This window comes from Planococcus citri, chromosome 2, assembly GCF_950023065.1.
Source record: "Planococcus citri chromosome 2, ihPlaCitr1.1, whole genome shotgun sequence".
In the NCBI taxonomy this organism is placed as follows: Eukaryota; Metazoa; Arthropoda; class Insecta; order Hemiptera; family Pseudococcidae; genus Planococcus; species Planococcus citri.
Genome location: NC_088678.1, coordinates 67,450,687 through 67,467,359, shown reverse-complemented (window position 1 = coordinate 67,467,359; position 16,673 = coordinate 67,450,687). Strand labels below are relative to the sequence as shown.

At 33.5% G+C, this 16,673-nt stretch overlaps 3 protein-coding genes across 3 annotated transcripts; all 3 read left to right on the top strand.

Moving 5' to 3' along the window:
* Positions 1-3,207: 3,207 nt before the first annotated feature.
* On the top strand, positions 3,208-6,924 carry LOC135837335 (uncharacterized). The gene is made up of 5 exons (XM_065352570.1): positions 3,208-3,354; positions 3,444-3,742; positions 3,931-4,125; positions 4,213-4,870; positions 6,676-6,924. The coding sequence occupies exons 1-5, from the start codon at positions 3,306-3,308 to the stop codon at positions 6,816-6,818; spliced, it is 1,344 nt and encodes a 447-aa protein (XP_065208642.1). The 5' UTR covers positions 3,208-3,305; the 3' UTR covers positions 6,819-6,924.
* Positions 6,925-9,645: 2,721 nt separating this feature from the next.
* LOC135837337 (uncharacterized) lies at positions 9,646-13,815 on the top strand. Its single transcript, XM_065352572.1, has 5 exons — positions 9,646-9,783; positions 9,877-10,169; positions 10,251-10,445; positions 10,519-11,122; positions 13,042-13,815. The coding sequence occupies exons 1-5, from the start codon at positions 9,735-9,737 to the stop codon at positions 13,176-13,178; spliced, it is 1,278 nt and encodes a 425-aa protein (XP_065208644.1). The 5' UTR covers positions 9,646-9,734; the 3' UTR covers positions 13,179-13,815.
* A 55-nt stretch (positions 13,816-13,870) lies between these two features.
* Positions 13,871-15,697, top strand: LOC135837339 (uncharacterized). Its single transcript, XM_065352575.1, has 4 exons — positions 13,871-14,032; positions 14,146-14,417; positions 14,506-15,289; positions 15,478-15,697. Exons 1-4 carry the CDS (start codon positions 13,996-13,998, stop codon positions 15,585-15,587), a joined length of 1,203 nt encoding a protein of 400 aa, XP_065208647.1. The 5' UTR covers positions 13,871-13,995; the 3' UTR covers positions 15,588-15,697.
* The last annotated feature ends 976 nt before the right edge of the window (positions 15,698-16,673 follow it).

Below are 16,673 nucleotides of genomic sequence, written 5' to 3'. Positions count from 1 at the left end.
ATTCAAATTGTGATTTTGGTTAATTTTTTTTTTCAAACCAAAAAATATAAGAACGAAAAAGAATGGGAAAATCAACCACCCATGATAGAAATTGAAATCGAAAATCAAAATTTTGTAATGAAAATTGAAAATTGATCACTCAGAATGCAATTTGAAATTAGAGATTTGAAAAAGTCGATTTTTGAAAAATTACTTTTTGAGAAATAAAACGAACTTTTGTCGAAGAAGAAACAAAAAAAATGATATGTAGATAATTCTGAATATAATCGATTAATTGATTAAATGAATCGATTTTTGGCGTTCGATCAATCGGTATTCGACCATGCATGGTCGATTTTTGATTTAGAAGTCTGCTCTTGAGATTGAAATTCACTTTTTCATTTGCACGATCATGCAATGGAAAATCGTAAATTTATGGATTTTTGGGATCTAATCAAGGGATTTTTGATCATGATTGATTTTCAATCGAAAGTTTAGATCAATCAATTTTTGATGCGGAAGTTCATTTTTGAGCTTTAAAATAAATTCATAATTACTTTGAATACCTATGTTCGATCAGAAATGTGATCGAAAATCGCAAAGGAATCGATATCTGAAGTTCGATTAATCGATTTTTCATCAAGATCAATTTTTGATCCGGAAGTTCATTTTTGAGCTTGAAAATAAATTCATAATTACTTTCAATATGTTCGATCAGAAATGTGATCGAAAATCGCAAAAGAATCGATTTCTGAAGTTCGATTAATCGATTTTTCATCAAGATCAATTTTTGATCTAGAAGTTCAAAAGCTTAAAATTGATTTTCCACTACCGAACCATGTTCAATCATACCAGGTCGAAAATCTCAAATGTATCGATTTTTGGAATTCGATTATTCGATTGTTGATTCCGAAGTCCATTTTTGAAGGTAAAATTTACTTTTTTATTTGAAATATTATGATTGATCTTATGGAACCGAACATCATAAAAAAAAATCGATTTTAGGGAGTTCGATTATTCGATTTTTCTTTCGGAAGTCTGTTTTCGAGGTAAAATAATAATTTTACCATTTGAACACGTTCAATTACGAGTACGTGATTGAAAATCGCAAACGAATCGATTTTTGGAATTCGATTAATCGACTTCAGGAATTCGATTAATCGACTTCAGGAATTCGATTAATCGACTTTTGAATCGAAAGTCTATTTTAGAGGTTACAATTAATTATTTCATTTCAAATTCAAACATGATTGATCCAAGAGGATAGAAAATCGCAAGTAAATCGATATTTCGGGGTTCGATTATTCGATTTTTGATCACGATCGATGTTAGATCAAAAGCTCTATCTATTCATATTTTATTAGTTTTTTTTTTGTTTCAAACTAAGTAGGGTCACGGGTGGTTAGTTGTCAATAATTGTTAGTTGTCAAATTGCGTTTTTAAAAGGATACATGAACGCTATCCACACGAAACCTTCATAATAACTTCATGCTATACCTACTGATGTTCCAACATGCAAAATTGGCAACATAGCTTTTTATTTGGGGATACAGTTTTGAAAAAAGTGATTTTACAGGTGCGAAGTTACACATGTTAAATTGGAACTTTTCGTTTTTAAACATCAAAAATTTGTCAAAAGTAAATAAATTATACATCAATTTAAAGGAAATTTTATCACGAATTCAGTAATCACATGTTCATTTACAAAAAATTTCGAAATGAATAAAATTTTTTGGTACAAAGATGAAAAACGAGAAGTTGTTAGTTGTCAAAAAAGGGAATATTGTTAGTTGTCAATGAGACAGTTTACCAAAATATGCATCAAAGTGGAAAAATATTTTCAGAAAATTATCTATTGCATTACTGAATTATTTTTTTCCTGCATTTCATTCTATAAAACAAATAAAAAGTTGAATTGATCGATTTACCTATGCAAAAAAAAATTCAAAGAATGGCCAGTCAATTTTTAAGTCGTTTATGGATATTTTTTCAAGTTTTTGGGTTTATCTAAAAGTTTAGTCCTTCTCACGTGTTTTCTTTTTGAAAATTTTCGAAAATTGGATTGTAAGTTTTTTTTATCAATAGTGAATGAGTGTTTGACAACTTACAACAGGGGTGGTTGTTAGTTGTCACAAAAAAGTACCTCACTAAATCCACCATTAACTATTCATCACATGAACCAAAATTCAATTTTAAAAAAAGAAAACTTGCGCAAAGAATCAAGCTTTCAAATGAGCCCAAAACCGCAAAGAAATATTCATAAATGGCTTCAGAAACTTCAAAAAACATTTTTTTTTGACAACTAACCACCCGTGACCCTAAGTATTTTGAATTTGACAGCATCTTCAGCAACGATATTTATTTTTATTTTTCTGGTTTTTAGTGATTTTTTTGAAACAATTTTTCGCCAATATTTTTTGCGAGTTTTAAAATTTACGATGTTTTAGCCTTGTTTTAATAATTTAGTATACCTAACCATAACTTTTTCACCTTCTTGTCCAATTTTTACGATAAATTTGCCAATTTTACACCTCGATTTTTTAAAATCGATTTTCATGATTCTTCACCTGAATCCGTAAATTAGAGATTTTAAAAACTCATTTTTAGTTCTAGTTTTATCCATTTTTTGGCTGTGCATTTCCAAACAATTTCGATGATATTTCATCACTGACCATCCTATTTGTAGAATATTAAGTACTTATACAAAATAATTTTATAAAAATGTATCAATTTTTCCTAATTTGAAAAATGAAGTACACATTTTTCGCTTCTTTTATATACATTTTAAGTACCTAATTTAGTCAAGCATAATTTTTTTAATTTTTTTGATAATTTTAGAAATTTTTAAGAACACTGTCAAGTATTTTGACGAATTTTCAACGTGAATTTTTTTCAAAACCAAACGATTTAATCTGTACAATTAATTACATAATTTTAATCCGTCTACTCAACAAGTCAGTACTTTCAAGCCATTCCTATGCCTCCATTGGGCCAACAATTTTATCGAGGTATTAATTTCGAGCACAAAAAGAAATGATTCTCCTCCCTCCAAGAATTTGTTCTCGCAGAATAAGTAATTTCACAAGAAATCGTTAATGAAATAATGAATAATGGTCATAATGATGAATTCGCAAGCACAATCGTATGGGATACTTCATATACTTACTTAATTAAAATTATGATCAGATTCTCAACTTGATAACCAAATTGACCTACAATAGAGATTACATAATTACAGACACTCTAAACTCTAAATTCCATTCAAACAACCGCGCTCATTGATATCGAGCAACCAATCAGTAAATTCGTTTTCGTTCTTTGAAATTATGGGTTCCTTTGCAGAAGTTATTTCGACGATAACGTTCGTATTCGCAGGTAATCTCATTCAGATTCCAAGTCATACTTAGTAGGTACCTATTTCTGAAAACCATAATAATAAATTAATATTCTCACTCAATTTTCAGCAATATGTACAGTACAAGCGGACAGTTCTCAATCAAACTACTCGTACGATATCACCAAATCTCTGAGCAGCTGTATTGCCAACTTATTCTGCAATGCAGAACCTGCTGAAGCTGAGAAATTCATCAACCGGACAGAAAACTGCGATGGTATATCATCTGAGTATGAAGTAGCTCACGAAGAGGAACCTTTCCACAATAAGTTATTCTACAGGGTAGTTAATGTCAGTGCTGCTAAGAGAATCATCGACTATGAAAGATCTCATGTTGAATTCAAATTTCGAGACAATACGAGGGAAGTGGTAAGGACAAGTTAACATTAATTTAGAAGCTTTTGGCAGCCTGAGCAATAATCATATTATTATTTGTGACAAAAACTTGGATGACAAATTCTACATAAGATTTGGACTGGATTTTTCAAATTTCAACCCATGATTTCTGTTTTGAACAAATAAATGAGCGAATATTCACTCGAGTGTGTTCATTTCAGGCTGTATTCTCGCCAAAAATCCTTTACCATATACACAGCGAGGTTGGCGCTGTCAAAGACACAGTTTATTCACGTTTCCATCCAGTATTATACTTTCTGAATTTAACGATAATCGCAACCAGGCGGTCGAAGAACTTCAACGAACCTGATGATGTTTCCTTGAATTACACGTATAGCTGGTCGAGCATTAATTTTGTGAGTATAAATCGAGTAATAACTCTACTGAGGTACTATACGTAAATTCATACACCTACAATAATTGAGCACATTGCATGATTTCAGATGCATAAAACATGGTACTGCGAACAAATATCAATAGATAGAAAAGCCGAACTGGAGAAATTATTCACCACAGCTGTCCAAAGCATGTTTTACAAATACGTCAACGTAAATTACAAAAACGCTCTAGACGAAACCTTTCTCAGCCAGCCAGAAAAAGATCTAAATTCGACTCATCCGCAATTTTTAACAAATCAGCAACAACACTACTATTTCATCCCGAGCATACCCTTCTACTGGTTCAATTTACGCAACGTTATCATCAAAGGATTATGGAATTTCTACTCGCTCGATATCAATAAAACCTTAAGCGATACAATAAACACGCTTGAAGTGAAAAATGTACGAGGTAGTCTGGTATTGGATTATGGATGCGAAACAGGCAAACCATTAGAAGTTAATTTCACCTCGGAGAAAAATATACGAGGTAGTTTAATATTGGACCAGGGATGTGGTACGGAGAAACCACTAGAGCTCAACTTCATCATCGATTCTTTTCTCATCTCGATTGATTTCTTGAAAAATGAATCCAACGTGGAGGCAAGAGATTACAAAGTCATTCGTACAGGTTCCAATATTCCGATAACTGATCGTCAAGCCGCTTTAATTATGCGGAAAGTCGAATCAGCTGTGGCACTTTTGATATGGCCGTCGATGAAAAGTGAGTACAGAATTGAGATAATCGAGTTTCGATTTTTTGAACTTCCACTCTCTGAAGTTGTTGTTTTTGTTGTTGGATTTCATAAGAAAATTATTTCTCATTTTTTTTTTCATTTTCTCAAAGTCAAAAAAAATTATGTTGAAAGCTCCTCCCCTCCCCCTTCCCATTAAAAAACATGAAAATTCAATTTATTTAAAACATTTTCTAAGCAAACTCATGTCCCTTTTCCAGCTTCCATGTCGAAATTAAAGAAACTAAAAAAATTGAAGTCTATAAAATATTTGTTGAAAATTTTCCATCAATTTATTGGTCAGAATCCTTCTAAAATAACCTCAATGTCTAGAAAATAAGTTCAAAATTGGACGGATTTTCTTTTTCAAAAAAATTAATCCATCTCCATTCTCCAACAAAACTCACCGAAATCAGACTCAGCGACCTAAAATTAGTAACAAAACATCTTTGTCTCAATTTTTAAAAAAATGCAAAATCAAAAAACATTTTTTTTTTTTTGAAAAAAAAAATTGATTGCAATTCGAGTTGAAATTTTAGACAAGCACACAGACAGCCTCGAGAGGTCAGACTGGCAAACAGACTACCATGAGAAGCTGGGGCAGCTAATAGGTCAGAGACCTTTGAGGCCAGACAGGCGACCCATGGAATTCATATCGATGAGTCAATGACCTTCAGAGGCCTACCAGACAGGCAGGTGACTTTGAGAAGCTAGACAGGAAGATCAAAGTCCTTGAGAGGCGAGACACACGAGTCAATGACCTCAAGAGGCCGGGTGGGAGACAGACGACCTTGAGAATCCAGACAAACGTGCCTCTGACTCTGAGAGGACAGACAGACAGGCACGCAGACGAACTTGAGACACTGGACAGGTAGGTCAGTGACCTCGAGAGGCTTTACAGACACACATGCGACCTTGAAAGGTGATAACAGGCGGGCCAATGATCCTGAGAGGTCATCCATGAAGACGTACACGACTTTGATAAGCCAGACAGACGACCTTGAGAGCTCACGCATGCACTCTAACTACATTGAAATGCTAACTAGGTGACCACTGACCTCAAGAGACTTAACAGACACACAGGCGACCTTGAGAAGCCAGACAGACGCGCCACTGACCTTGAGAGAGCAGACAGACTACCTTGAAATGTTAGCCAGGTAGTTCAGTGACCTCAAGAGGCTTGACAGACACACAGGCGACCTTGAGAAGTCAGACGGAGGGGTCAATGACCTTGAGTGTCTAGACAGGAAGACAAATGACCTTGTGGCAGACAGACGACCTTCTGTTGAGCATAAAAAATATGCCAAAATTGAGCCCATAGTTACACGATTTTTTTGAGAGGAGGGGGAGGGGGTTGAATTTCAACCTCAGCAGAAAATGTTTGCATACATTCATAATTCTGAGACTTTTCCAAAAGAAATTCCTCAAAAATCAGCAAGAACTCAAAAATGGTCTTGGGTTTTGACGTCATTGACTTACAGGTTGACGCAGAATCTCAAATTCTTTCTCTTGAAATTCAGCAATTTTTCCCATATCAAGTTAGGTAGGGGAAGGAGCGAAAAAAATCACATTTTTTTTAGAAAATGCCCCAATTCCTCCCTCGTTGAGATCCCAAATATTCCTTTTAGAGACACCTCCCAGAGATAAAAAATTTTCTAAGTAACTTTCAACTCAAAATGAAGATCTCCGTTGAATTTAATCAAAAACTACAACTTCTTCAACATTTTTATAATTCGATATTTTTAGATTTTTTTCAATTGCTTGAACAATTTTCAACTCTTATTTTATTTTTCAGCATGGAAAACCAGTACCCAACCATCAAACCTGTATGAAAGTGAAAATATTGTAGAAAAAGCATTCGCTGAAAGAACAGAGAAACCTGATGTGAAATCGTTGAAAATACTTTTCAACAGATGGATTCCGTTCAACGAAAACTGAGCATTGAATTTTACGAAAATGATATCCTACAGCAAGCAACCTCAAGATCAATTAGAATAAATCTTATCATTTATTTTTGTAAAAAAAAAATATATTTAATAATACTAATTTAATCAAATTTTACTTTTTAAAAAAATGGGTAAAAATTTATTTATGTGTGGTAAAATTGGATGGGAACCACCGAATCGGTTTTAAATTAGCAGTTGGTACCTGCTGTTTACCCAATCAACTTGAAAACCAATGATTGATCTAATTTCTTGATAAAAATCATCAATCATGATTTTCTGAACATGCTGTATTTGACTCATTGAGAGATTTTCAACTATTTCAGTCATTATTTAGGGTATTTGGATCCTTCGTAGAACTGAGGAAAAGAAAATGAGGGGTGCAAAGGTGCCCTGAAAATTTTCAAAATGACTAATTCGGTAATTTTTGTATATTTTGACTTTCTATCGACTTCTTCGATCCAAAATCCCCCCCCCAAATAAGAGACCCTCAGAAAATAATTTTGATCTCACTACAGCCTATTTAAAAATTTGTTGACTGAAAAATTGAAATGGAAAGTCTGTTTACGAAAGGAACGCAGAACTGTGACCTATGATTTGTTGGGAGGAAGTAGAAGGGGTTTGAAATATATCCCATTTTACAAAAATTTGGGTGCTTTGTTCATTTTTAAATATTTTATTACGGTTTGTAGAATTTTTCAGTACAGAAAAAATTATGCAGCATCCTAAAAATGCTGAAAAAATATTGAAGCATAGAAACGTCCTCTTCCACCCATTGAAAGTCTTCAATAGGTACCTTAAATCAGTCATCAAAGACTCAAATTGAGAAAATTTCCTTAGTTTTGAAAAATATTGGGATACACTTCTAATCCAAATTTAGAGAAAGCCAATAGGTATGCTCAAAAATGGAGGGAAAACTGATTTTAAAAATTTTAAAACATTCAACTCTCCCCTCCGTCTACTCTCAAATTCTAGAGACTTAAAACCCAGACCTACGAACTCAAAGTACAATTTTTCAAAATTCATTTCCCCTGTAGCTCCTCACATGGAGGAGAAATTTTCTCCAGAGAGATTATTGATTTTGTGACTATGAACTCTACTTACTCTCAGTCTCAGCTAAATCTATTTGATCTCTATAAATTGGTACCAACCTGCAACAAACAGAAACAAAATAAAAATTTCGATTAGTTAGGTATTCATTTTTATCTACTCATGTACCTAAAATCTAAGAATTAATGTTTAGATCAAGCTGTAATATTCTCCTAAAAACAAATCACACGAAAAAAATCTATTTGCAATCAAAGTCTTGCTTTTAGCATGGGAGAACTAGACATTGAGGTCGGAAAAATTCCTATCAAAGGGGACTTTTTTCTAAAACGTGTAGAATACCGCCCTAAACAACATACTAAAAGTCCCCATTGCTAGGGGTTGTGCTAGCCCCAGGAGGGGGGTGAGACCTCCCCAATTTCAGTTTTTTGCCATTTTCTCCTCCGCATTGCATTTTAGCTAAAAATGTATGGTTAGATAAAAATCTACGTCAAATTTCCGATCTAATGATGTATCAACTTCCTTTGTAGGTACAAGGGGGGTGGGACTGCAACCATTTAAAGAAGGGGGGTTTTCTAAAAAATGCATAACGGCTATAGTCACCTAAGAGGGGTGAAATGGTCTCCGAGACCGTTCGGGTTGATATTATCATGGATGGTGGGTACCATTGAGAAACTTCCGCGCGGAAAATTTCAGATCCACAGCCCCTCCCCTTTTTGAGGAACCCCCCTTTTCTGAAATTTCAATAACGCTTTTCTCAGCCCCATATTAACCGATTTTGAAAATTTTTCAGCATGTTATGTATATCCTTAGTAGGTATTCCCACAAAAATTTTCGACCCCCTCCTCTCATATTTACCCCTCAAAATAGCGTTTTTTCATTTTTTTATGCTTTTTAACAATAGTAAAAATTGAAGAGACTAAGTGCTCTGGAGAGAGCTAGATGAGTGTAGCAAAGAATCTGACGTCATATTCGTACTCAGTGGTATCGAATCATAAGAAAACAACACCCTACTCATTAATACCTCATTATTTTCCCCAAAATTACCATTTTACCTCAACCCTCCCTAAGACACGTTTTTACACCCTTTTGAGGGGAAAATATGAGAGGAGGGGGTCGAAAATTTTTGTGGGAATACCTACTAAGGATATACATAACATGCTGAAAAATTTTCAAAATCGGTTAATATGGGGCTGAGAAAAGCGTTATTGAAATTTCAGAAAAGGGGGGTTCCTCAAAAAGGGGAGGGGCTGTGGATCTGAAATTTTCCGCGCGGAAGTTTCTCAATGGTACCCACCATCCATGATAATATCAACCCGAACGGTCTCCGAGACCATTTCACCCCTCTTAGGTGACTATAGCCGTTAAGCATTTTTTAGAAAACCCCCCTTCTTTAAATGGTTGCAGTCCCACCCCCCTTGTACCTACAAAGGAAGTTGATACATCATTAGATCGGAAATTTGACGTAGATTTTTATCTAACCATACATTTTTCGCTAAAATGCAATGCGGAGGAGAAAATGGCGAAAAACTGAAATTGGGGGAGGTCTCACCCCCCTCCTGGGGCTAGCACAACCCCTAGCGATGGGGACTTTTAGTATGTTGTTTAGGGCGGTATTCTACACGTTTTAGAAAAAATTCCCCTTTGATAGGAATTTTTCCGACCTTTGGCTCATTTTATGTCTAATTCTCCCGTGCTATTTATTGATTTGTAAATTATGATCAAGTTCTCAATTTGATAACCAAACTGACCTAAAATTATAATTATCAATGTACTAACATTCTAAACTCTTTAGAAGCAATGTTCCTATACCTAGATATCAAACAATCATATCAATAAGTTTTCGTTTTCATTTTTTGAAATTATGATTCCCACATCAAGAGTTATTTTGACAATTACATTTATATCGACAGGTAATTTTATTTTCATCTCGATACATAACATAAATTAGAAAAACCACTGTCTCTATGGGAACCACTCGAATAATTCGTTCACTCCATTGACAGCAATTTGGACAGTACGAGCGAACGATTCGGTATCAAATTACTCTTACGATATCACAAAAACACTCAGCAACCGTATTGCGAACTTACTCAACAATGTGAAAACTGATCAAATAGCCAAGCTCGTCAACGACTTGGAAAACTACGATGGGAAATCATTTGAATGCGATGTCGCTCACGACAAGGAGCCTTTTCATAATAAATTTTTCTTCGGCGCAATTAATATCACCGCTAGTCGAAGAATCGTAGATTTCCAAAAACCTTACATAAATTGCCAATTTTATGTCAATAAATTGGTAAAATATACACAGCTTGCGATTAATTTATAAATTTGTCTCGGGATTAAATTAATTTTCACCTAAATACGTTATTTTCAGGTAATATTCATGTCGAAGTTCATGGTCCAAATATTCACCGATGTGGGCGCCGTCAAAGACACAGTTTTTTTATATTTTACTCCAGTGCTGTACTTTCATAATATGTCAATATTCGTAACAAAGTTGCCAAAGAACAACGACGAAGCTGAAAAAATCAATGTTAATTATACGTATGATTGGTTCAGTGTTTCTTATGTAAGTACACAATGAGTCGGAGTCGATTGGGCACATTAAATTCACGTACTTACGCCTAAAATTACCATTTCAGACATTCAAGCAAACCTATTTCGCGAATCTAACAGAAAATAGAAAATTTGAACTGGAGGCATTATTCCAAAAACCATTACCAAGCTTGCTACTCGAAAACATCAACACAAATACCAAATTTTTACACTCAATGGATGAAAACTTCCTCAGCCAACCAGGAAAAGATCTCAATTCAACTCATCCGCAATTCTTAACAAATGAGCAACAACACTACTACTTCATACCGAACATCCCGTTCTACTGGTTCAATTTATACAACGTTACGATCAAAGGATTATGGAATTTCAATTCGCTCGGTAAGAATAACACTATCGGTGAAAATGCATACACACTGATTGTGAAAAATGTACGAGGAAGCCTTACGTTGGATTACGGATGCGAAACGGAGAAACCATTGGAGCTCGATTTCATGACTGATACTTTATTCATTTCGGTACGATACGAATACGACGTGGATGAAAATTTGCTGATCAATGAAACCAACGTGGAGGCGAGAGATTATCATGTTATTCTGCTCGATACTCAGATTACTCATCGTCAAGCTGCCTTGATTATGCAAAAAATTGAATCAGCGGTGGCACTTTCGATATGGCCGTCGGTCAAAAGTGAGTAGAACTTGAATTATGATGAATTTTTTTCTCGAAATTTGGGGCTTATTTGGTTAGAGATGAATCGTTTCTGGTCTGAATTATTGGTCTTCCGATTTTGCTCAGCATTCCGATCATTTTTTAAAATATTTATCACTCATCATGATCGAAATTAAAACCGAGAACAGATCGATCAAAAATATTGATTTTTGAAAAAAAAAGTTTTTCAAACAATATTAAATACGATTTCGAAAAATCGACTCATAATCGAAATCGGAAACCGAAAAATCGATTTTTAAAAGATCGATTTTTGAGAAGAAAGCTTGATTCTTGTCGGATATGAAACAAAGAAATACAAAACAAAAAGTGATAATTTCGAACATGATCGATGAAAGCAATCGATTTTTGGCGTTTGATAAATCAATTTTCGACCATGACCGATTTTTGATAGAGAAATCCATTTTTGAGGCTGAAATTGATTTTTTTATCATGAGCATGTTGGATGATGTGTGATCAAAAATCGGAAATTGATCGATTTTTGGAGTTCGATTTATCGATTTTCGATCATTATTGAATTTGGATCCAGAAATTTATTTCTAGAACTGAAATTGATTTCTTATTTCAAATATGTCCGTCTGTATGAGATCGAAAATCGAAAATGTATCGATTTCTGAAAATCGATTATTCGATTTTTGAAGATCGATTAATTGATTTTGAAACATTCTTGATTTTGGATCCGAGAATTTATTTCTAAAGCTGAAATTGAAATCTTATTTTAAACGTTTTCCACCGTATGAGATCAAAAATCGCAAAATAATCGATTTTTGGGGATCGATTTGATCGATTTTCGATAATTATTGATTTTAGATCCGAAAGTTGATTTTTGAAACTAAAATTGATTTTTATTTCAAACATGTTCGATTGTATGAGATCGAAAATCGCAAATGAATCGATTTCTAGAGATCGATAAATCGATTTTCGATCATTACCGATTTTGGATCCAGAAGTTTATTTCTTAAGCTAAAATTATAATTTTTCATGGCGAACATGTTCGTCGTACGAGATCGAAAATCACAAATGAATCGATTCATTGGGATTCGACCAGTCGATTTTTTGATCTAAAAGTCGATTTTCAAGGCACCAACCATTTTTTTCATTTCCAACATGTTCGATCAAATCGGATCAGAAATCTCAAATTCATCGATTTTTGGATTTCGAATAAGTAATTGATTTTCAATCATGATCAATTTTTGATCTGGAAGTTCACTTTTGAATCTGAAATCAATTATTCATTTCACACGATATGTTCAATCATATGGGATAGAAAATCACAATATGACGTTGAATAATCAATTTTTGATCCCGAATTCTAAAAATAAGCAAGAATAGGTTTCATGACGCTGAAATACATTTTTTCTTTTGAACTGATTGATCACACGAGATCGAAAATCATACAAATAAATAGATTTTTGAGGTCGATCATCATCAAATTTTTGATCAAGAAGACCATTTTTGAACTTCAGCTTACTTTTTTAATGAAATATTCAGACTCTTAAGCCTCACAATACTCTCCAGAACTTTAAAAAAAATTTGTAAATATTTTGTTAAGTTTTAGAGGTGCTGATTTCAGTGAATTCACTTTTTTTTATAAGAGCTCTCCAAAGCTCAGAAATTACAATGAGTCTGCAAATTTTTTTAAAAATTGGAAATTCTCTGTGATCTGAGGTTGATTTGGTTTTTGAAAATAATAATTTCAAATTATAACATGGATACCAAAAAAAAAAAAAAAAAAAATGGCTCAATTGCTCAAAATTTCAATACCTATAAAAATACACAAATCATAATTTCACGCATTCTTTAAATATTTTTCAATAATTTTTTTAAATTTTTACTTCTTGAATAATTTTTAATTTATTCATATTTTTAAATGCTTACAGCGTGGAATAACAGTAATCAGCAATCGAATATGTACGAAAGCGAAAACGTGCTAGAGACGGTATTTTCTCAAACAACACAGAAGCCTGATACAAAATCGATAAAACAGCTTTTCAGCAAATGGATTCCATTCAACTAAAACTGAATTTCTAAGAAAATGTATCATCGAAAAAACCACAAACAAAAGTTGAATATAGGTACCTATTTACCTAGGTAACTCAAGTAAATATACAGACATTTTTTATGAAGAAAAAGTAATCGTTCAGCCTCTTAAAATAATACACTTTTTTTAAAAAATGAAAAAAATAGTCATTTATTTCTAACTACGAGTACGATAGAATTTTAATTTTTCAATATCCTACATTAATTACTTATGGTGAGATGTTTTTAAGCAACGAGAATGTTTTCATGAAAGTTTTAATAATTTATTGAATGATGACATTGTGTGATAAAAAAATCCTGATTGGTGATTTTTAATTTCATTTTAAAAAGCATTGTAGTAGATAAACAACTTCAACCTCGTATAGGTACAGGGTGCCCAAAAAATCTTAAAAGATGTTTTTTCAATTTGCCTAAAATAATTTTCGGAACACTCTGTACGATAAACCAAAAAAAGTATTCCCCAAAAATCTCAAATATGCAAAACTATGCTTCGAGAAATCGGATCGTAATGACCTTGGCAATCGACTAGAACCTTAGAATTATTATTATTTATGCAATTATATTCTTTATCATTACCATTAATAGGTACCATTAAAGTATTTGTACAAAATGTATCCAGATTAATTATCTCTGACACTCTGATAAGTAAGTAAAAATGATAACCTGATCTTGAATGGATCATGTGAGACAATCCACGATCAAATTCACAACTGGTATTTGGCTAGGTAACCATTCTTAATAGTAACTCAGTCTATGCAAAACGTTCTCCAAAAAATATCCATTTTCCCAACACAATGAAGATTTTACTTTTCATCTTGCTCCAGCTGACGGGTAATTGAAACAACTTTTTTATCATCTTATAAAAATCTCATCACTCGGATAATTATTCTAAGGCATAAAATAGGCACCGATTTATAATATCAACTTCAATTAACACATTTCAGGCACTTTTTCAACGCAACAAATGTGCTTGGAAAACGACATCACATCACGTTTAAACAAATGGGTTCCTAGCATTTTTGAAATAAATGGCGAAAGTGCGGGCGATATAATCTCAACAGTGGAACACCACAATTTGAAAGAATTTGAGTGCAATATCAGTAACAAAACGAATTCATCCCTAACCAAATTCTTCTTTCGGGACGTTCATTTGTGCATAATGTCTGAAGATAGGAAAGCTTCGCAAATTATTTGGAAATTCCAAGAAAATAAAATTGTAAGTGAATCATTAAAATATTATTCTTAAATTACGAGAGTATGTTCACAATTCCAAATTATTTTCAACTCTCATAATTCTTTTGTAGATTGCATTTTTCGAACAACTTTACCTGAAAATAGATGGAAAAATGGTCGTGGTCAACGGTGACGAAAAACTCTCAAAAATCATTACCTACCCCAAGTTAAATAATTTCACATTAACTGCTACCACTTCGTGCTCAGATACCGATACAAAAATCAACTGTAATACCACACAGAACAGCATCAACAACTGGAGCAACAACATATGGTACAGTGGGAATCTAACATCCGAAGATGAACACCATTTCGGGCAAGAAATCATAGAAACTCTGCCAGCGATTTTGCAATCAAATCTGAACAATAATGAAGAACTCGTTCGTAAACTCGATGAAGTTTTCCAAGCATACAATAAGCCCAGAAAAGAATTGATCTCAACGTATCCTGATTTTTTGAGCAATCCGCATCAGTATTATTACCTCATACCTCGAATACCCTTTTTGTGTTTCACTCTGAAACGTATCGTTATCAGTGGTCTTTCGAATTTCGAATCGTATAAAGTTGTTCACGGGGTATCTGAAATTTTTACGCATACTTTGCTTATAAAAGATGTTCAAGGAACGGTGACTTTGGATTACGGATCTGAAAGGGAAACAGATTTGGAATTGGATTTTCGAATAGATTACTTTATAATATCAAAAAGGGAAGAAACTGATTGCATTCATGGGCAAGCAAAATATTACACGGTGAATAAAACAAAGGCAAATGTCTCGTTGAGTGATCGTCAGTCGGAGGTGATCATGAATAGACTGGAATCAGCTTTGGCTTCTGCATTATTGTCATCGAATAAAGGTATGTTTAAAGAGTCAAATACGAGTATGTAGAAAAAAACCATTGACATCCCAAGTAATGATCTGATCAAAATCGAATGTGATCAAATACGTCCAAACCGGTCTGATTTGATCTCTAATTTTATATCTTTTTTTTGGAATCATTTTTTTTCAAACTACTTATACTTATTCCTTCATTTTTTTTTTCAGCACAAAGGATGTGCAATCTAGAAATGCCACCGGAAGATATCAAAATTTCAAACGTCTCCGATTGGAAAACAATAAAGGAATCTTATAAGGAATGGGTCCCATTTCAATGATGATAGAAAAAAAAAATCAAAAATGACTTTGCCGCGTTCAGCAGTTACCTGGATAAGTGATGGCAATCCAGGTCCCAAAACATGGACGCGAGAATAGATACCTAGTCTAAGTGAACTGTAAACCCTACGGTCGCCAGTTTGAAGACAACACAACTCATTCCTTTGAACCGAAGTAACAGCATCGACCAATGGTAGAATTGCTACACGCGCACAGTACCTCTGGGAGTCTCTAACCAGCCAACCCATTTGCTTTATACTCGTACATTATCAATTACCAGTATTAGATAAAGAAGTCATTAATTTATTATAAATCTAACAAAATCAAAATTCTTGAATAATATTCAAGTGATGCCCCGAGTGTAGATAATTGATGGGAAATACGGGAAATCTACATGGATCCCACTGAAGATAACTTTTCGATCAAGTAAAGCAGAGCAACATGTTTGACTTCGACTGTATTCTTTTTCAAGGTATTTAAAATTTATGTTTGCAAATACCCAAAAAGTGCAAAAAATCAAAATAAATTTTCAAAAAATACTTCGATTTTTTTTCCCTCAAATTCCACAGCATTTTTCATTACCCCCTCCCCAAATTCCCACTTGAAAACTGGTACAAAGTTCATAAAACAACACAGCATGAGTCAGAAATCTCCTAGCAGAAGTTTTTATAAATTTGAGTCAGTTTTCAAGGGGGGGGAGGGAGTTTCCTAAATTTTTGTAATACTTTTTTTCTAATGGGTGTTTATGATTACAAGATTATTACACCCGTAAAGGGGGGGGGGGTAGATTTGGTTTGTGAGGTTGGTGTTTTTTATTAGTAATTTTTCAAAATTTTAACACTCGTAACTACTTTAACTAATCAAGATGGATGAGAAAGAATTGAGCAATTTATAAAGGGCAAACAAAGTTTTTACTTCAGGAAACTTTAATAATTCATAAGAAGTACAAAAGAGAACTTTTTTTGAGATTTTCAAGATTTTTGCCAACAGAAAGAGATTTTTGCAACTTCTGGCCATGAACGCCAATTTTAGGCAAAAAGCAAAACTTTGACAATTTTAGTCAAAGGAATTTCTATTTGGAAATTTCT